The sequence below is a fragment of the Astatotilapia calliptera genome, chromosome 1 (genome assembly GCF_900246225.1).
Source record: "Astatotilapia calliptera chromosome 1, fAstCal1.2, whole genome shotgun sequence".
Lineage (NCBI taxonomy): Eukaryota > Metazoa > Chordata > Actinopteri > Cichliformes > Cichlidae > Astatotilapia > Astatotilapia calliptera.
In genome coordinates, this window is record NC_039302.1 from 26,893,128 (window position 1) to 26,914,758 (window position 21,631).

Consider the following 21,631-nt stretch of genomic DNA (forward strand, 5'->3'; position numbering starts at 1 on the left):
AGGCATGCTCTAAATGTCAGGTAAAATACATTTTTAAATATGCATTGCAAAGTAGAACCTTGGTTGTGTATTACTTTGTTATGATTTATTTTTGTTTGTTTGTTTGTAATGGTAGTAATAGTACTATTATGTGCTCAGGATACTCCCACTATAGCATAAGGTATAGAAATACTGCTTGCCTCGTCAGACATCTCTCACAGGGATTTTCAAATTAAAACACCATGTAAAACAGATTTATACAATTTTAATTAATAATTTGACGTAACACTGTCATTAGTAGAAACAGATGAAATTAAACTGGTAGTCATCTTAGAACCTTTGAACATTAGTGAATGATTTAACTACTGATTAAGTACATTTGTGCCATGAAAATATAATTTTACTAAAAACCTTTACTGGTGCAAGTAATAATATATAGTAATAATTTTGCATGCAAATTAATCTACTTTGGAACTCAAAATTCACTTGACTTCCCTTATTTATTAAAATTCGTTTGTCTGTTCGTTTCCAGCTTCTTTTGTTAATCCCGTGCCCTTATTTTGAAAGGGGGAAACCTGTTGTAATGCTCTGTTATTGGTTAAAATCTCTGTACAGCTGGTTAAGCGTATTTCTTCGCTTTGTGGGTCTAAACTTGTGTTAAAATATTTTAAATTGCGTTAAAAGCTTAAATTGGGTCTTGTCTGTCTTTATATTACGTTTGGAAGAAGTTGGATTTTTTTTTTTTTCAAATAAAAAAACTAAACAACAGTGTCCCGGAAGTTCTTCATGCTCGCGCCACGTCAGAACTACAAACTGTTAACATCATTGTTGAATAGTGAAGAATAGTCTGTCTGCCTGCACCTTCTCTTTGTTGTCGCGATGTTGTATTTGTCACTCACCTGTTTGCTGCTGTTGTGTGGTGCATGTGTGGTGTCTGGGACTGAGATCACATTTGAACTGCCTGACAATGACAAGCAGTGTTTCTACGAGGAGCTGGAGAAAGACGTGAAGTTTGACATAGACTTTCAAGTAAGTTCCTCTGAGAGCTCCATCACGTCAGTGTGTGCACTTAGCAGATGCTGTCAGACTAATTTTTAGGCTGAAGTTTTTTTCTCCGGCTTCCAGAAATCAAGAACAAATTTATAATTGTCTATTAATCGTAAAATAGTGCAGAATGCATATTTTGATTTACTTAAATTTGGCTCCGTTTTTTTTTTCAATCAATTGAAAACATATGTTATCTCAGATTATTTTCCGTTTCAAGATAAAGACTTTTAAAGAGAAGCCCAATAATTCCCAGAGGAACAGCTGGCACACACACACACAGCCACATCCAATAACTTCAATATATTTAACAGCGACGCAACGTTGCAACTTTCTTTCCTTCTATATATGTTTTATTTTCTCTTAGGTTATTTCAGGGGGCAACTATGATGTGGACTGCTTCGTCACAGATCCTCATGACAATGCCTTGTATAATGAGAAGAAGAAGCAGTATGACAGCTTCTCTCACACCACAACTATGAAGGGAGTCTACAAGGTTTGCTTCAGCAATGAATTCTCCACTTTTACACACAAAGTAGTGTATCTGGACTTCCGCCACGGGAATGAGGAACCCATTCTGGACAGCATGAAAAGAACCACAGCTCTGACTCAGGTCAGTAATGAACACGGTGCTTTCAGTGTGTCAGGTGCAGTTTGTTTGTTTGTTTTTAAGAACATGCTGGATTACTTGATAGCTAATTTATTACCTTATCACTGTTTAAACATTGCTGCCTTCAATTAGACAAGCATGCCTTGAGAAGACAGAACTGCAATGTCATATCACAGACGTTTGTATCATGATTTGAATCAGAAAAAACAGGATGTATTTTGACATGAAAAATGAGTACAGACATATCAGTTATGCTTAGTAAGGTGATAACAAGTAATCTAAAATTGGTATAGTATTTTTGCTGCTTTAAAGGTGTTTATATAATGTCCACAAGGTGGTGCAAGAGTTATTCACATTAAGCTCACAAGGAAATATTGTATTTAAATGCACTCTCCGTTCCTGGAATTACACAGATCACCCAAAAGAGGAAATGTCAACAGTTTGACAGCATTGCTGCTTCTCAAAACACAGAGTGTAACATCTGATAAGCCATACTTTATTTCTCAAAAGAGTTTGGAAATTCCTTTGATGCAACTTAAAACCAGCATTTGTTGTTAATCTCAAGAAATGTATCAAAAATAACCTAAATAAGTAGAATGGTATGTAGGTCAGTAGAATATAGTATGACATAACAGATATCTTAAATATAATAAAGTAAAATAAATATAAAATTATATATAAAATAAATAAAGAGGTTGAGTGTTTATTGTTAAGAGTTGTGACTGTGCATTTCATATCAGACTATAGGATAGCATAGTGTTACTACTCTTTAATTCAAGTACTGAGACCTCTAGGGTCAAATGTATAGTGAGTTTATGTGACTCTGATCTGTGCGATCCACCTTCTACTGTACATATTGATGAATTTCCATTAATCTTTCTGTTATCAGTTGGAGTCGTCTTGCGTCGCCATTCATGAGATCCTGAAGGTGGTGGCTGACTCGCAGACATGGTACAGGCTGAGAGAGGCGCAGGATCGCACAAAAGCAGAGCACCTGCTGGAGCGCGTCACCTACTGGTCCATCGGAGAAACCGTCCTGTTGTTTGTCATCGGCATCGGTCAAGTCATGATGCTTAAGAGCTTCTTCTCTGACAAGAAAGGCTCTGTGGCAGCTACCACTTAAACCAAGGTCTCAGTGTGCCATAAGAAACTCAAGTGGAAGCTTGCTAATGTGAACACATATTGTTAGTATTTTCATCAAAGCCAATGGTAAATGGATAGATCAAGGAGTTTTCACATTCCTGTCGGGCAAAACTTGAATTCAGGTTTTACACAAGTTGTTTTCATTCAACAACTTTCTACTGAAAAGAAACCCCACTCACGTCTGTGTTTAAAATGCAGTTGACATCTTTCAGCCTTTAGAGACTTTATTTTTATAGAGGTGGACGAGATGGCATGTTTATTTTGATCTGCCTATTAAGTAGCCTAGTTTCACTTATAAAAGCAGCTTTGTGGATTTCTGTCATCTGTAGTAGTATCACACATAAAAACCAAAGAGGAATTGTGTTTAAATTTGAGTTTTATTTGTTGTATAACATCTGTTATATGTATTGTTACCTTAATTTATGTGTGCAAAATCATTATGAGCTATGAGAGCTCCGTTTCTCTCATGTCTTGTCTGTTTCATACGGAGTGGCTTAGGCATTTGTTTTTTCCTCATGCCAACCAAGTTGAAGTTTACTGTTTTAATTTAAATACATATAACCTTATACATATACACGCAACTACTGTTTTTTTGTTTGTTTGTTGTTTTGGATTCTCATTTATATGTTTTACATTTTCTTCACTGGAAAGTCACCAAGTATCAACCAGATATCATTTTTTGCACAAATAGTTTCTTTGACATTTCAATTCGATTTGAAGACAAATTATTATTATTATTTTTTTAAATACGGCTGTGTAGGTTCTCAGTCATCCAGGTCATGATAGTCTCAAGCACTTGAGTCGAAGGTAACTGGATGTCTTTTTTGGGTTCTTGTTTCTCACGTCTCATCTTAGAGGCTTCTTCAGTTCTGACCAGAGCATTTTCAGATGAGAGGTGAAACATCTTCATTAACCTGAAAGAGGGTTACTTTCAGCCAATTATGAGAGTAATCATGCCAGAAAGTTTTTAGACATTGTCAAATTAAAGTTTGGCACCGAGTGTTGTGATATTTTTTCAAATCCAATGATACGCGATGTTATTTAATTTTAAAAATTTAGAGATTAAGGAAACTATAGATTGTACTTAAAGCTATTCTAACAGTCTTTAATACTTTAGGTCTCCATGTTTTCAAGAAGCTCCATTGGAAACTCTAATCCTAATGTCCTGCCACATTAAAAATGTATTTCGCTTATTGCAGCTTGACTTGAACATTTGACTTTCACTGTGCATAATGCTATATAGAAATGTGGCAAATTAAAGGAAAACCCAACACAAGGTGTCTCTGTAGGGTGTTTGGCTATAATGTCAAATCCCCTGTGTGCTCTTTGGCACACAGGGGATTCCTGTGGAAGTTACTGCGAAAATAAGTCAGAAGACATAACATATGATTTACATAATTTTTCAAACTTATCAAATCAGTCAGTGAGCCCTCATACTCTTTTTATTGGGCAGCCGATGTTGGGGGGCAGTAACATCAGGAAAGAAGTGTTTAAGCATGTAATAAAGGTGATCACTGAGGACAATTATTTGCAGTGAATCCAAGTAGTTTGATTGTAGTTTGAAGTGGATTCAAACTCAGTAAAAAGTTGCCAGAGGCATTACAGAGACACTTGATCTCCCTGGGGTTTTTTTTTTTAAAGTTTGTTAGTGATTACTTTAAAATTTAGGAGCATTTGTGGTATCAACAGTAGTCTAAGGAGCTTGGAAAAGAACAGTGTCTGGACTTCTTTAAGTTGTTTGAAGACGTTTCACCTCTCATCAGAGAAGCTTCTTCAGTTCTAAGGTCACATGCTGGAGAGTCCCAGAGTTAAGCCCTGTGGGAGTATCCCCCCAAGAGGGACAATGGACCCCCTAATGATCCTCTACCTAATCACAGACGCTTTTCTTTCCAAGCTCCTTAGACTACGATGACCTGGATGACTGAGAACCTTCACAGAGACATCAACAGTAGTTTGATAGTGAATAAATCTAAAACACAGAGAAACCACTTCTTAGTATCTAGCAGATGAATTTTTAACCTGGAACAAATTTATATTATTTATCTTTTTATATTTACTATGTTTTGTTTTTTTTCTTCTATTTTTTCTAAGTTCTTTGTCATTATTATTCTTTAAAGAAGTTCTGCATTCAAAGAAATTAGAAGACAGATGTTTACACTGTACATTAGCTGTTTATGCGGATTACGTTGGGGCTTTTAATGTGGAAAACCCCCACATTACATACACATGGAGCGTGTATACTGCATTCTACTACTGTGTTTCAAATGAGGAAATAGGAAGAAGAGTTGAAGTGAACTTGAACCTGTGCCGGCTCCACTGGCCAATCGGGGCGAAGCGGTCTTTCTCCAAGCTGACGTGGGTGGAAGTTATTAGCGCCGACGTCCAGCGTCATCAGTTTAGCGGGTTCTACAGGCCTTACGTCCATTCATTAGGAAGAAGCTATAGTCCCAGTGGACCAGTTGCTGACCCTAAGTAACCACTAGTATACATGGCGGGATACCTTAAAGCTCTGACTACGGTGTCGAGGAGTGCCGCCGCTGCGCTGTCGCAAAACCCCGCAGTGGTCTCACCGGCCGCCGTCTGCCATCACAGACTGCAACAGAGAAACTGTAAGTTTACCGTCGACAACACAATGACTCAGAATGAACTGCTCATAACATTAATGTGGTTACATTAGATGCACAGTGTGGCAGAGTCATAAGTTATAGCGAGTGACTGGAAATGATAGAAACAGGTGAGTCGTTGTTGCTGTTTGGCAAGTATCCATGGGTGAGTCATACATTGTAAGATTACACAAAAAGTGATTCAGAGGGGTTTCATTTTTACAAAATGACAAATAAATAAGGTAATAACATAAAGAAAAGCCAGTGTGGTCATGCTGAATAAAATCTAAAGAGTTTGTATTCTAACGTGAAAAGAATAAAAAGGAGAAATAATGTATGTAAGTAAGTTTGGTGCCAGCCTGCTTTGCTACTTTAGTCCACATGTTGTCAGGTACAAAAAGGGCTTGACAGGTAATAAATGATATCGGAGCACTCTTATAATCCGAAGGTCACTGCCTCAGTGAAACCCAGCTGCCAGGAATGTAAAAATGATATGCAGGTGTCTCAGATGATAAAAGTAAGCCTAGTCGGCTCAGAGATATTCAGAGCTCAATGGCTGGCTCCCCGAAAGTGACACGAATTGGAAGACTTGGAGTCAATTAAGAAGTATAATACAAAGCTGTGAATAAACTCCTAACATCGAAAACAATTTGACCTTTTATTTACACAAGTGTGCAAACTTAACCTTTCGTTTCCCCTGTCATTTTCAGACTCTTACGGCTTTAATACAACAGTAATGTAACTTTTTTTTTTTTTTTTTAGATGCAACAAAACGTATCAAAGTGGACCAGCCAGTCGTGGAAATGGATGGTGATGAGATGACTCGCATCATATGGGAGTTCATTAAAGAGAAGGTAAATCAAACACTAGGTGACACTTGACGTGTCAAGGAATCAAAATGTTTCCTCGTAACTCTGCATGTATGCATTTTTGTGGTTTCTGTGCCAAATTATCCTCAGGCAATTTACACATTGACATCTTGCACAGCTCATCCTGCCCAATGTGGATGTTGAGCTGAAGTATTTCGACCTGGGTCTGCCCTACAGAGACCAGACGAATGACCAGGTCACCATAGATTCTGCTCTGGCGACTATGAAATACAACGTGGCTGTCAAATGTGCCACCATCACCCCTGATGAGGCCAGAGTTGAGGGTAAGTTAGACTCAGACTTGTTTTAACTTTGTACAGATTCATTAGAATTAGAGGCATTTGAGTGCATTTTAATTCTATTATATTTACACAAATTAATACCTTCTTGTGCTTATTATATGTGTTTATTATATTTTCTCCTCAGAGTTTAAACTAAAGAAGATGTGGAAGAGTCCCAACGGGACCATCAGGAACATCTTAGGCGGCACAGTTTTCCGTGAGCCAATCCTTTGCAAAAACATTCCCCGTCTTGTTCCTGGATGGACACAACCCATAACAATTGGCAGGCATGCTTTTGGAGATCAGGTAAACAAAAAACAACAAGACAAATGTGCATCTTCTCTTTCTGTCCAGACTTAAAGCAGTGCAGACTCACATACCAGTGTCTGACTGTCTTACAGTACAGGGCCACAGACTTTGTCATTAACCAGCCTGGCAAGTTTAAGATTGTTTTTACCCCAGCTGATGGAAGCACAAAGCAGGAGTGGGAGGTGTATGACTTCCCAGCAGGAGGTTGTGGGATGGGGATGTACAACACGGATGAGGTAATAGTAACTTTCTTTATAGGTTTGGTTACATGAGAAAGATAAGATACTTTGGGGTACTCTCCTTGTTTTTAATTTAATGTTCTATGATGCTATTGATCAAGCAAGTGCTATGTTTTCTTTGCTCAGTCCATCAGTGGATTTGCTCACAGCTGCTTCCAGTATGCCATCCAGAAGAAGTGGCCCCTATACATGAGCACCAAGAACACGATCCTCAAGGCCTACGATGGCCGCTTTAAAGACATCTTCCAGGACATCTTTGAGAAGTAAGATGTACATTAAAAAGAGAGCAGAGCAGAGGTATCTGAGAAAGCTACACCTGCTTTGGAGGTTCTTAATTTCATTGAAACCCCCATGTTTCAGCTTGTGCCATTCATCAGATTCATCATGGCCATAAGCTGAAATGTGCAGTACATGTCGCTGGGGTAACCAGCTGGGGTAAGACACACAGCAGTAGAGTATTAGACCTGGTGCTGTTTCTGATGCTAGAGGAAAACATTATTCACTGAGCCATCAAAATGTTTTATTATTGGTTGTTTAACATCTACAAAGCCACTGAATTTCTTTGTTTTCCTTTAGAAACTACAAGCCGCAGTTTGACAAGCTGAAGATCTGGTATGAGCACCGTCTCATTGACGACATGGTGGCCCAGGTCCTGAAGTCCTCTGGAGGATTTGTTTGGGCTTGCAAGAATTATGATGGAGATGTGCAGTCAGACATTCTGGCTCAGGGTAAGTAGACTACGGTTAGATAATGAGTATGTTTGCAGAGCTCCCAATGTTGCATTATTTGGACGTGATGTTCATGTTTTCGTGATTTCATGCTGATGTGATTTCCTTCTAATTCCATGTTTCTGTTTGTACCAGGCTTTGGTTCTCTGGGTCTCATGACATCAGTGCTTGTGTGTCCCGACGGTAAAACCATCGAGGCTGAGGCCGCACATGGCACTGTCACCAGGCACTACCGTGAACACCAGATAGTAAGGGCCACTGAATCAATCTGAAAAGACTCAGAGCTTTGACTATATGTTAGGTTATGGGTTACAGGGAGTTAAATGACCAATGCTAACATTGCTCTACAGGGAAAACCAACCAGTACCAACCCCATCGCAAGCATATTTGCTTGGACCAGAGGGCTGGAGCACAGAGGCAAACTGGATGAGAATCCTGATTTGATAAAGTACATATCTTATTAGTGTCATCTACTCATTTGACATATATTATATATTTATACAGTTTTATATCATTTTAACTGCTATTGCACTACAAATTCCAGGTTCTGCCAAACTTTGGAAAAAGTCTGCGTGGATACGGTGGAAAATGGTATAATGACCAAGGATCTTGCAGGTTGCATCCATGGCTTGGCCAAGTGAGATCACATTTTCATTTATAATTCATATTGTAGAATTTTTTTCTAATATTTAGACATAAATACACACTTTATGTCAACTAATCACTCTCTACCCTCTCCATTGTAGCTGCAAGCTAAATGAACACTATGTCAACACGACAGACTTCCTTGATGCCATAAAGACCAACCTCGATAAAGCTCTCGGCAACTGAATAACATTTAGAATACAATATGAAGATTTTTGTTAATGTAGCAAAAAAAACCCAGGCAAAAACTGTTTCTAGATTTGTATAAAATAACATTTTACCCTCTTGTTTGTATGAATCTTTGTATCCAGTTTTGAAGCTGCTCCGCAATACATGCCTTTATTTAAAATTTGTATATTTGTTTTGTTTGCCTTTTCCTATTGCCACATTTGTACAAATTAGTAAATTTTATAATTAATTATTAATGGTAATATTCATTTATTATGGACAGTTTAAAGATGTTTCAGGCTTTCTCATTAAATTAGAGCATACCTTCAGGGAATAGCAAAATTTGGATATCATTATGTTAACGTCACATTGTACTTAATCAGCATGACTATAAAAAGAAATTGTCATTTAATTACACTTCGTGTGTGCGGAGTTGCCTTTTTCATGTTCATTTGTCAGGCCGGTGCTTTTATCCTGGGACAGAAAAAAAACACTTCTCAGCACAGACTGTACAGAATCATTTGAGGAAAAGCCACCACATGCATTTCTATTGCACATTTTAATTTCATGCACTTGCTCATGAGCTCCTGTCCAGCAGTGCATTCATGCGGTGCTGTATGCTCATTTTGTAGCCATCATATGCACCCCGCAGTGCATAATGCCGAGTAGTGTTGTACCAGCAGGGGGCCAAGCCTGATGGGAGTTTTGGCAAAGCTTTTAGCTGTGCTGGCAGCCACGGTGTATGACCAGCAGATGTCGACATGGTCACAGTCATCCAGTCGGTTGCTGTAACGTCTATGCATTATGTTGCTGCTTATTATGAATATTTCTTTAAGGAAAAGAAAACTGGGTTAACTGGTTCACTGTTCCAATCTTAAACTGATCCTTGGCTAAAGTGCACCTGCAGACTGCGTTTAGCGTTTGTTCCTGTTTGTAATACAGAATAATTGAGGTTTGCTGCAGTGGAAAATTCCATGTCCAATTTCATGTCAGGTAGACCGCCAATCACATTACCTGAATTAACCTCCCAGCCATGGTTGTCCTCCTTTGTGTTCACCATTGCTCTTTTCATCCTGTATAAGAATCTATATGTATCCCTAAGGAAGGAAATGATTTATCCCAGGCCTGGTTGTTCATCTAAAACTGCTAAATTTAAAGAAACATGAGCATTCAGACATATTCAAAAATATTTTTGGTATTTAAAGTGTTGTCAGACATTAACAGATCTAAACACTATTCAGAAAATATGGTAGATTCTTGCTCTTTCTACCCCAATTGTTACAAGGCAGAAAGAAAGAAAATGAACACAATTCTTGATTATTGACATTTAGATTAATCTCACTTCTCTTTAAAACTTCCCATTGAAAGTCTTAAAAAAAACAAAAAACCAAAACTTAACTTCATCGTCAGCAATAAAAGAGCTATATCTCTGAGCAAAATTGATCAATCTTGCTCTTATGGAAGTTTAAAGCACCCATGAAGCAGCTGACCAGTCCATAAGCTCTACTGGGAGTTAAAGACCTCAGGTTTAACCCAAAATGTGCTCTCTGGTCCCAAGCCAAAAGCATCCATGCAGCAGACCAAGAAAATTAAAATGCTCCATCAATATTCAAATGTGCTTGTTCTTCAGCAACAAATCACAGTAATATTGACCCAAAATGTATCGCGTACCAACTTTCGTGGCAATCCAACTAAATGTTGGAGATATAATGATAAAACAATGTCAAATTTGAGGTCGTACACAAAGTGGGTGTATCTCTAAAAGATCATAAGGATTATCCCCCAGATAGTGATGGATTAAAACACCAGTCTTCATCACTTAAACTAGAGAACCTTTATTAAATAATTCATGGTCAATTTCCATGAGGTCTCAGTTTAATATTTCTCATCTCAAAAAAAGAACTAGTAGACCATTCCTCTGGCTTAGTGTGCATATCAAGGCTGACCTGCATGGCAGGACAGGGGGAGTTATCCATCTTCCCCTAAACAGAATTTCTGAGTGGCAGGACCAGTGTCAGTCCACTTTTAATTCAATCATTTCAAAATCTAAGCAAGCACGACTTCCAAATAATTTATTTTCATCTTTTAAATTCACAGGTTCGGTTTGTGTCATCTCTTGTTTTTCATGCTACTTTCCCCATGATGGGGAAAATATTTCTGAATAAATTGAATTAAAAGTAAAGTGGACCCAGCCCTGGATTTAAGAGTGCTGAAACTACAAACAACAAATAAAAACCCAAACTGCTGATTCTCTGCTCAAACTGCTCATTCTGCAACTCGTATTTGAACTGACAACCATGAAATATCCATTTTAGGTAAACAGCAGTTTAGAAAAAACAAAACAAGATTGAAAAAGCATAACTATGTTTAATAATATTGCCTTTATAAGGGGTCGGAAGATTTTATCTTCCATCCCCAGCTCTTCTTCCTTGAGGCAAATGAATTCACTCTTACTGAAGACCGCCTTCACAGAAAAAATGACAGGTTTTGATGAAAAAGTGCTTTTTGTTCTGTTCACTCGGTAATTCAAAACCTAGAGCAGTATATTCACTACACGGGATAGATTATTAATGCAAAGCTAAACCATGTGAAACAAAAAAAGATGGGTAAACACACTGCATGTTGCAGAATCATTTGTACAGTGAGAGGGCTTTACATGCCGGCAGTTTTGTTTTCTGGTTGTAGCCGACATGAGACAGTAGCAACTTTGGTAGTCGGTGCCCTACTAAGATTTTTTTTTTTTTTAAAAGAAAACAAAAAAGGCTACAATGTCATGTGCAAAAAGTACAAATGCACTTAAAGATAGACCTGTCTGAACTTTCAAATGAGGAATAGGCAGGAACGGGCAACTACAATTAGGAGTTGTTAACTAAGAGCATTCAAACCTATGAATATGTTGTGACTATGTATCAAAACTTCGATATACAGTGAGTAAATAGCTGACACTGTGGAAGCTTAGTTGCAAAATGTCTATCTGGCACTTTCAGTCAAAAATATGAGGGTATACATTGGTTGTGAATGACAAAAATGGCAAACAAATTTCTATCACATTAAATGTAACCAATGGCTCTGCAACTGCAACTTTTTTCTTTTTTTTCCTCTTCAAATAACTGATACATACACACAACATACAGATTTCACTGTCCACCAGTGAGAGTCTGAGCCGGTAAGCGTAGTTATCCCAAAAGAAGAGCTTCACACCGTGTCAACTGTTTCAGTGTCTCGGTTATAAGCAACAGAGTTGAAACGTCTCCTTTGAAGCACTCCTCCTCCTCCCTGGCCTCCCATCATAGTCCGCCAAGTCTGGCGCTTCTGGAAGGAGGCCAAAACTAAATGAAAACCCCTTTTCCCAGAGTCTCCCAAAGTCTCAACAACAATTCTGTAATTTCCTTCTGCCTTCAGAAACAAAAAAAGGAAAAAAGTTTTCTGGTCCATCGCCACTCAAGGTGTAGTGTAGCTGCTTGTATCCTTTCCAAAATTGTAATACTCCTCCATGTCCTCCATGTTTGCTGTAGTGAGTTTAGTGAGGTTTTGGGAGCCACCATTGTCCATACTGTCCGGTGCTGTAAAGGTGAAGTTCTGTCCTTCATATTCCCCCTGGCTGTCCATTTCTGGAAGAACTTCTGGAAAATACAAAAAGGCATTGACTGACATTGGCCTGGCAACATGGCATGACGCTCATCCAGCCAACTCCCATCTATTAGAAAAGTGAGGTTTTTAGCACTTCTGAGCTAATCCTGGACAATGTAATGATCTCAACCTTGCAAACGTATTGCATCAGTGAATTAATCTTATGTCTTAGACTCAAAACAAGCAGAAATTAGTCAAATAATACATGTCTACAGCAAAAAGAAGAAAAACAAAATGGGCATAGTGTGAGTTTGAGCACGGGATTGGTATGGTGACACCAGTAATGCAGGAATGTTCCCGGCTGTTATGGTGAACAGAGAGTTGGGCCAAAAGTTAACTATTTAGGCTGAACCGATCGGTCCATGTTCTAACCCTCTCCTATGGTCATGATCTGGCTGATGACCAAATAAAGTTGCAAATACATGCGGCTAAAACGAGCTTCCCTAACCTTAGAGGCAGACTGTGGAGGAAGTATTAAATAAGCCACTGGAGGTTGCTTGGTCTCACCCAACTGGGAAGAGATCCCAGGGTAGACCCAGAACTCAGTGGAGAAATGATATACCTCATTTGGCTCGGGAACGACTCAGGACCCGCCAAGAGGAACTGGAAAGTGTTGCTAGGGAGGACATTTAAAATGCCTGCTTAACCTGCTGCCACCATGAGCTGACTTTGTATAAATGGAAGATTAATAGGTGGTTGGGCAGATGGATAGAAAAAGCTCACTTTCAGCTCCATATTTCTACTTCTTCTTTGCATTCATAGTTTAAAATAATCCTCATTTATCTTATACTGGGCTTTGGTGTCCCCCGCATTTGAAACAAGCCGTTTCAGATCTTCTTGCTTTTAGGCAACTTTCCTCTGACTTGTGGCCTGATGCAAACAGAACGTCTGAACAGGAGGTGCCACAGCTGTGTGCCTGAGATGACCATTTTAGGGATATCTGCTCTCACTGACACAGATTCAAGAGTAGGAAAAAAGACTGTTTGGAACAGCACTGGGAGCTGTGCGAAGCCTGAGCTTTGGCTCATATGGGATTACTTGTACATGCACTGATGTCATTAACTGAACCTTCTGCAAACATCTACTTTTGAAACAGTATAAAACACCTGGCTAATGTGCTTATCTGTAAATTATTATCCAATATTAGCGCAAAAATAACTGTAAAAAAGGTGCAACATTTTTGTTGTTCTATGACATATGAAAGTTTGGCCATTTTTAATATAAGGATCCATCCCTTTCACAGTAAATGCATATGATAGAAAGTAAGGTTGATATTAATGTTAAAAAAAAGTGAGCCTAACCTTGTCCTTCTGGTGAGACATCCATGCCGTGTTTGACCTTCATGTGCCTGCTGAGGTTTCCTTTCAGGTTGAACTTACTGGTGCAGTAAGGACACTTGAAGGGCTTACTGCCAGCATGGAGATGCATGTGACCCAGAAGGTTATACATTCGGTTGAAAGACTTGCCACAAACCTGGTAAAAAGTATACAAAAAAAATAATTTAGGTGCACTGATATAAACAGAGAAAAAACTTATACCAGATGTGATAAAAGCATCCTGCCTGGCGATAGTGGCCTCTCGTGTCTGGGATTTTCTTCTCATTTAATTTTAGAAAACGTACTGATATCAGGTTATAAGACGCTTATGAGATGCTTTCTAGGAGCACTTTCTTCTCCCTCATAATCCTATTACGTTAAATTAAATCGATAGAAACTAAAAATGCATCATCACAACTAATTTCACGCCAGTTAATTAAACAGCCCTGCACACTCTGCTATCAGTCTGGAGTTAAAATACGCACCTTGCATTTGAATGGCTTCACAGGCAGGTGGACGATCATGTGGGTCTTGAGGGTCTGTTTCTGGATGAAGCTCTTGAAGCAAACGTGACACTGGAAGGGCCTGACGCTGTTGTGGATGAGCATATGCCTCTTCAGGTTGGCAGACAGGGTGAACTCTCGGGAACACACGTCACACTTGTGGCCTTTCATCCCCTGCAGAGTGCAAAGAGAAGACAAAGGTCCATCAGTCAAATACAGCAATAGCTGTTCTGTTTGCTTCCAAGAGTGTGAGACGTTGGCAGATATACTGATTAATTTGAATGTGTGGGGTCTAAAAGCTCACTGCTTTTCCAAGTCATAACACACCCAAACCTGAGCACGCAGACACATATTTTCAGATTCAGTGTGAGTTTCACATTCCAGGCTATCTTTAAATCTGCATTGTGACTAAATTTCCTTACATTTTTTACCAAAGGAAAGAAAAATTACTGAGCAGTCAGCATATTTTTTTTAACACTTTTAATATCAGGTTAATGTGGCTGAGAGAGAACCTATTATGCTCCTATGCTATTCCAGCTTAATAATGTTATTCTTGGACTATAATAAAATAGCTTTGTATGTGTCGTAATACAAAACTATTTAAATTTATCTCACGCTGGACTTTGGTGCTGACAGCCAGCGTCTGAAACAAGCCGCTTCTTCCGATTTGCTGGCCCTTGTAAACAGAAGGGTCACAGAGCAGGTGGGCGGGGCTTTGGTGCTCACAGACAGAGCTGTGTGCTTAAGATGACCTAAGTAAAGACATCGGCTCTCACTGATACAGATCCAAGAGTATCTGTCTGAAACAACAACTAAATTATACAACTTTACCTACAAAAACAACAGCAAGAGTATAACATGCATGTAAAACAGGGTGGCCAAAGAGTCACCATCCTGCATACAATGTCAGGGCAATATTTTAATCCTGCCTGCAAGTTATTGCTCATTCCTCCAACCGTATCAAAATCTATGGCAGCCATTTTAGGTGTACCAAAGGAGATCACTAGAATACAGGAAAAAGGCCCTTTGAATCATCTTTATTCAGCTGCTGTAACGTTCTCAAACACATGCAGTGGGTCACAGGAGCAGACAACTGTCATCTAAGGCCTTGAGGCCTGTCTCAATGAATGTGCTGCTGCCTCCTGCACTCCACTCTGCAGTCAGTGTCAGTAGACAAAAACCTGCGACTGAATGAGCGGATTCAAGGCTATTGCGAGGAACAAATATGTATTACGGGACACTAGTGGGTCGAGAGACAGTGTTTGTATAAGCAGACAAATCTGGCAGACTGTCCGTCTGCCCACTGTCTGCACGGCAAATGGGTTGAGCTGACGTTGTCCACCAGGGGGAGCAGTGAACAGACAACCAGCTCAAACAAGCCACAAAAGAGAATATTCTCTCTCCACTGAGAACATTCACTGCTCTCATCACTTTCAATTTGATGATGAACGTGGCTTTGGGTTTTTGTTGCCCCAGTAGAAAGCACATTTGAGCCCGTCCCTAGCAACACAGCATTTTCATTTGTCACCGTGTGGGATTTCTATCTGTCAGCTATATCTTCTATTCCTTCACCCACTAGGCATGACTAAAAGTTGGGGCGGGAAAAAAAAGTCTCATTCAAAAGGAACTGATTTTAGAATAACCAAGAATGATCACAAATACAAGCACAAGGTAATCCGACGCACCTTCATCTCTCTCTTCCCCACCTGTGTGAAAGTGTGGGAAACAGCAAGGGTTGAAAAAGCGTGACAAGGAGATTGAAGGTCTTTCTAAAAATGCAACATTTGCCAGATAATTCTACTATGCTTCTAATTTCCTTTGATTTTTCACCATTTTGATTAAGTGCTGTGTTTCTAACTGCTGATGAAGCCTTTGCAAAGATTTACCAGCATTTACACAGGGAAAATGGCATCAACGAAAACATATTTCACATGAGAATTGATACTATTTGCTTAACAACTCAGACTTGGTTTTGTTGCCATTAAAAAAAAATTATTCAAGGCTAGAAACTCAAATTTCTTCTTGTTTCTATGACCCACCTGGAGTTTATTCTATTCACTGGGCAATTAACCACTCAAAGTGACTCAATATAAAAAAGAAAAATACATTTCCTCATCGTGACTTGTTGGCACTACATTATTAAAGATTTCAAATGAATGGAAAAAAAAGCCACACAGAAAAGTCTAGCATTACCATGTTGATGGAATAGTTTCTTTTTTCCCATCCATCCATCTTTTTTCTTGCACTTATCCAATTCGTGGTTGCAGGTGGGGGCTCGAGCCTCTACCAGCTGTTATTTTTTATAAGCATACTAAATCCAGGTGCTAAATTCCTTATATTAGACTGATACGTTGATTCTATTTTGACCTTAAAATCATGTGTTTTTGTAACAAGATGAATCTGACAAAGACAACAAAGGATGCCAGATAGGTGGATGCTCGTATCTGTTAACTACACCCAAGGCTTAAGGTGAATTATATATGAACTGCAGATGCAAATTATCTTTTTTATGTTAGTTTGTTTTGACTCTCTATTAAAAAAAAGAGAATCAAAGCATTCAATATTTTTGTACAAGCCAAAGGAAAAACAACCTCTCTGCCGAATACTGATCTACAGGTAAAATTTACAGCATGTGTGCAACTTGAGCAGTCAGATACCTTATGGGTGAGCGAGTGCTGACGTAGGTGGTGGAGTTGCACAAACTCCAGGCCGCACTGGGAGCAGGTGTAAGGCCTCGGGCTCTGGTGCTTCAGGAGGTGGTTCTGGAGCTGGCTACGGTAGGCGAAAGACTTATTACACTCGGTGCACTGGAAGGTGTGGGGACCCTGGTGGCTGGTCTGGTGGCGTTTGAGGTGAGCATAGGTGGGGAACTCCATGCCACATTGCGAGCACACATGGCAGCGGCCTCGTTCGTGCTTCACCTCGTGCGCTCGCAGTTCGCTGGGATAGGCGAAGCCACGGCGGCAGAAGCGGCAGCTGTAGGGCTTTACGTCGGTGTGTTGCAGCATGTGTCGCTTCAGGTGACTGGTCTGGGTGAAGCCCTTCTTGCAGACTGTGCACTTGTGAGGCCGCGTACCTTGGTGGGTTAGCAGATGGGTTTGGAGGTGACTGGGCTGCTTGAAAAGCTTTCCGCAATGTGGACAGGCATGCGGTTTGATGCCGTTGTGGCCCAGGATGTGTGTGACCAGGTTATATTTAGAGGTGTAGGATTTATCACACATGCGACACTTCCAGCGTTTCAAACCGTCTCCCACGTCTACGCAGTAGGATTCATCAATCTGGATGTTGATATCTAGCCGGTCTACTCTACGGCCACCGTGTCTACGTGGAGGCTGGGGGTGTGGAGGCTGGGGATGCTGCCCTGCCGCACTCCCGTCTGTCCACATCATACTCTGGCTGCTGTCTTCATACTCGCCCCCCATTCCCATCTCTGTAGAATCGTAGCTTCCCACTTCACTGGTCTGGAAGTAGCTGCTGATAGCTTCCTCCTGCTGTGTGGGTTTCATCATTGTGTTCCCCTGGTGTTCTACCTCTTCTTCATCCTCTCTACCACCTCGACCGTGGCCCCCCATCGGGCGCTGGGCCTGCAGTCCTCTGTGGCCCTGCTCCGGTCCCCTGTGGGCCACCTGGGGGGGAGGAGGGTGGACATGTGTGTTGGCTTGCTGCTGGTTTGTAGCTTCCCGCTCACATTCTGCACAGTTCTTGTTGGTGCCTCTCAGGGTGGCCGGATCTACTTGAACCAGACCACCTCTGGGAGCCATATTGTTCAGCATGTGGACACAGGAGGACATTCCAGAGTTCATCCCTTCCCCTTTCACGTGGGAAGAGGACATGTCACCTGCTTGAAGGCCATGACGATCGGGGACTACCATTTTCCCATCTGGATGCTGAGGCGGCCCCTGCTGCCACCGCCGCTGGCTGCAGCTTGGTTGCATCTGACCGTCTTCTCCCAAGTTTTCTCCAAGATAATCTCCGTTGGCGCCGATAAGTTGGTCTGCGTACTCGTAGTCAACTCCGTCTACTGGGGGTGCAGGGGACTCTTTTGGTTCACCAGTGTAGAAGCCGTTTGGTGCAATGGTAGCTCCGAATACTTCATTCTGGGAGATGAGACCTAGCACGGCGGCCTGGGCCAAGGACAGCACAACTACTGGATCTGTCTGTGTGCCTATGTCCACCAGCCTGGCCATTACCTTGGGCTCACATCTACCCAGGCGCCGGCTCGCCTCCTCCTGGAACAGGAAAGAGACAAACTGTTTGTAAAGAGATCAGCATTTTAATGTTTTTTATTGCCAAGTGTTGTAGAGGGGAACAAAAATCAAGCTCAGTGTAAATTTTTATAAAGGCAGGAAGTTATGTTTTCAATGTGAACTACTGTGCACCATCCTCCACTCCATTAAAAATGAGCTACTGAAGAAAAAAAGGTGGTGAGACTCATCTGATCAGATTATTTGAGCTAGTTGCTGACAGAGAGGAGAAAAAGTAAGAACAATTTAGATTTTCAGGAGCTGTTTATTACATCACTAGAAAGGATGCGCAAAAGCAGACATTTCCTCCCACTGAGGCAAATCTATCCCCAAATCACTCTTCCTAGTACAAGTAGTCAACCTGAATGAACAGTGTCCAAAAACAAACCTTCAGATCTGGAGAGACAGGAACTATGAAAGACAGCATCCTAATCCAACGTGCTAACCGTGTGTGTGTGTGTGTGTGTGTGTGTGTGTGTGTGTGTGTGTGTGTGTGTGTGTGTGGTGGATTAGATGGCCTACTGATCTCCACACAAACACACATTCAAGTGCAAGAAAGAAAAAAGAAAAGAAAAGAATGAAAACTGAGCAAGATTAAGAAATGAAAAAAGAATAGAAAAGCACAAGATAAGACAAAAACACTGGAGAGCAGAGTGAGAACAGAAGCAGAGACAGAGATGGAGGGAGGGAGGGAGAGAAGCAGGAAAAAGAGTGAGCGAGTGAGAGCTTAGAGCATGCAAGAGTCTAGTGAAAGGGAGGAGGGAGAGGAAAAAAAGAAAAAAAAGGAGAAAATGTAAGGTAAAGGGAGAGTGAAGGAGAGATAAGGAGAAGGAGGGGGTGGGCAGGAGGGAAGGAGGAAGGCTGAGAGAGAGACACACACATAAGAGAGGGAGGGGGAGGAGGAGAGGGCTGAGTGAAAGAGTGAGAGGGTGAGTGTGAGGCAGCAGGCAAAAGAGAGCAAGAGGAAGAAAGAAAAAGAAAGACATGTAGAGACAGAGGGAAAGGGAGGGAGGGAGAGGCAGTGAGCAACCAGGAGACAGAAGGAGAAAGGAAAATGCCAAAATGAAAGCCAGACACTCAATGAAAGATAAAAACAAAAAGTGAAGAAGACAAAAAGATGACACCGAAGAAGAGTTTGGGAGAAAGATTTTTTTTAAAAGCTCAAACAGAGATTGCGATAAGTTAATGCAAGTGGCAGCTCTTCATTTAGAATAAAAAAAGACTCCACAGAAAGGAACTTTACAAACAAAAGAAAACCAGATACAATCAAAGCATCTCTGATGGCAGTTTTCTATCTGTATCATTTCAGCTTTGCCGGGATCAAACCCACGTTGCCCACCACCTCAGCAAACTACCACTTAACATGCTACAAGCGAGAGCCAGTGAACTCACCACGCTCCTCCTGCTGTGAGGTTTCAGGTGCTTCAAGGATCTCATTCTTCAGTGCGAGTGTTGAGTGAGAATAGACTATGTTTGCCTCCTATTTATACGTGAGGGATGTGAGGAGGCGGAGCTAACGCTACCCTCCGCCTCCTTCTCTTTAGTCTTCAGCACAGTTTCGGTAGCGAGTCTGGTCGCACCAGCGTAAACACAGAGCAGACACTAAACAAACCAAATATTCTTGCAGCCAAATGAGCACGTGTGGCCAGTAGGTTTAAAAACACACGCATACACAGGCGCAGCACTGATGCACAAGGTTCCTTGACAGTCCAGTAATCAATAGGTTAAGTCACATCAAAGTCAAAAGACGCACACACCAACAACAAAAACAAGATCAGCATCATATCCGTCTGAAATTATGGCTCCACCAAAGCAACTCGCCCTCCTTTCTTCTTTCTTTGTGTGTCATTCTTCATCTTTGTTTCTGCACATCCCTGTCTGTCTCTTTTCCTGTATCTGCAGCTGAGTTCTTCTCTGTGTTTCATCCATGCATCCCTGCGCCTTCTCCTCTGTATCTTTTCACTCTCTCATTGATCAAGTGAGGTTTACGAGTATGGGGAAAGTGTTGGAAGATTGTTTCGTGCACAGTCTCGGATGCGAGTGTGTTACATGAGAGAGGAGAAAGAAGAGAGACGGTGAGAGAAAGAAAGAGATGGAAGGTGACTGACAAGGAGATGAGCAAATGGATGGGGGGGCAGGAGGAGAGACTGAAAGGAAAGAATACTCAAGGAAAAGAGAGGGGAGGGGGGAGACAGAAAGAGAGAGAGAAAAAGAAAGGAGACGGGGGGATGGGAGCAGAATGCGGTAAAAGAAAAAGAAGCAATGAAAAGTAAAAGAATAGCACGGAGATATTATTCTGCTTGAAATGATGCATCAAACAGTCCCATGGATCACACGCACATGCATACACACACACACACACACACACACAAAATGAGCTGCTGATTGACGCCTGAGGAAACGTCAAAGTTCAAGTGTGAAGAACTTTCATCTCTTTTCACGTCATCTGACGACCACGGCACCTTCAGTGAAATGGGATGCGTGGAGAGATCAGATAGATGTTGAGCGGCGAGACGGTGGCCTCACGGTCCACAATGGTCATGCATATCCTGCCAATGATGAAAGCGAGACAACGCGAAAGCTGCAAATTATGGAGCGAAATGAGAAAAGGGCGACAGACATATAAAAACCTACATTCAGCATAGTGTCTTGTATGCACTTTGCAGGAAATACTTTGTACTGGTGTATTAGTCCACAAAGACTGAGGACTCAAAAAACTATTAGTGTTATAATCAACCAATCTGTTATTTTACTGATTCACGTAAATAGTGGGCCTAAGGTACCAACCTCGCTGTTTTTGTCAATAAAACTCTGATCACAGACACAAACGGGTCTGTCAATCACTTAATCATTTTTCCAAGAATTTATTTAAATTTTAAAATATGCAAAAATCTCATGAGTGAGTCAGTGGATGCTGCCAAAAATAAATCAACAGATGACTGTAATTGTAGACACTGGAAGACATTATTAATGAGTGTTTGAGCCAAAGCAGTGTTTGCTCTAAAACATACTGTGGGTACACAACATTCATTTCCATAAAAAGTGACAATCTTTCCTTCAATCAGATCAATCGCACATCACCCCCCTGTCGCAGAACACGTCTACAGAGACTGAGTTCACTCCAAGTACAGCTACTGTGTTTTTTATGAAAACCTAAAGTGTTACCCCTTTTCATGCCTGTAGTTTAGCTTTGATAGAAATTCTGATGCCTGACCAATACTAGATTTTTTGGTTCAGATAATTATTGAACTATCCACAAACGCTATTTACAGCACAGATCCATCCTGCCCTGCATCAACAGTTCAGGCCAGGTGACGTGA

General features: G+C 40.8%; 3 protein-coding genes across 4 annotated transcripts in view; 2 read left to right on the plus strand and 1 right to left on the minus strand.

Moving 5' to 3' along the window:
• Nucleotides 1–759: 759 nt before the first annotated feature.
• Nucleotides 760–3,776, plus strand: tmed3 (transmembrane p24 trafficking protein 3). The gene is made up of 3 exons (XM_026172294.1): nt 760–1,008; nt 1,391–1,636; nt 2,523–3,776. Exons 1-3 carry the CDS (start codon nt 859–861, stop codon nt 2,754–2,756), a joined length of 630 nt encoding a protein of 209 aa, XP_026028079.1. The 5' UTR covers nt 760–858; the 3' UTR covers nt 2,757–3,776.
• Nucleotides 3,777–5,041: 1,265 nt separating this feature from the next.
• Nucleotides 5,042–9,035, plus strand: LOC113024974 (isocitrate dehydrogenase [NADP], mitochondrial-like). Its single transcript, XM_026172275.1, has 11 exons — nt 5,042–5,385; nt 6,142–6,233; nt 6,367–6,532; nt 6,675–6,835; nt 6,931–7,074; nt 7,204–7,340; nt 7,654–7,805; nt 7,941–8,053; nt 8,156–8,253; nt 8,350–8,442; nt 8,552–9,035. Exons 1-11 carry the CDS (start codon nt 5,265–5,267, stop codon nt 8,634–8,636), a joined length of 1,362 nt encoding a protein of 453 aa, XP_026028060.1. The 5' UTR covers nt 5,042–5,264; the 3' UTR covers nt 8,637–9,035.
• A 1,398-nt stretch (nt 9,036–10,433) lies between these two features.
• The window catches only part of znf710b (zinc finger protein 710b), a 28,205-nt gene continuing 17,007 nt past the window's right edge, over nt 10,434–21,631 (minus strand). The window contains exons 1-5 of one of the 2 annotated variants that reach the window (XM_026172261.1): nt 19,704–19,859; nt 16,725–18,296; nt 14,050–14,241; nt 13,550–13,721; nt 10,434–12,241 (exon numbers count right to left, since the gene is read on the minus strand). In XM_026172261.1, the coding sequence (XP_026028046.1) occupies nt 12,060–12,241; nt 13,550–13,721; nt 14,050–14,241; nt 16,725–18,296; nt 19,704–19,748 (2,163 nt within the window). In that variant the 5' untranslated portion in view covers nt 19,749–19,859 and the 3' untranslated portion in view covers nt 10,434–12,059. Of the gene's footprint in view, nt 12,242–13,549; nt 13,722–14,049; nt 14,242–16,724; nt 18,297–19,703; nt 19,860–21,631 lie in introns of those variants that run through there. The other variant, XM_026172266.1, reaches the window with a different exon arrangement.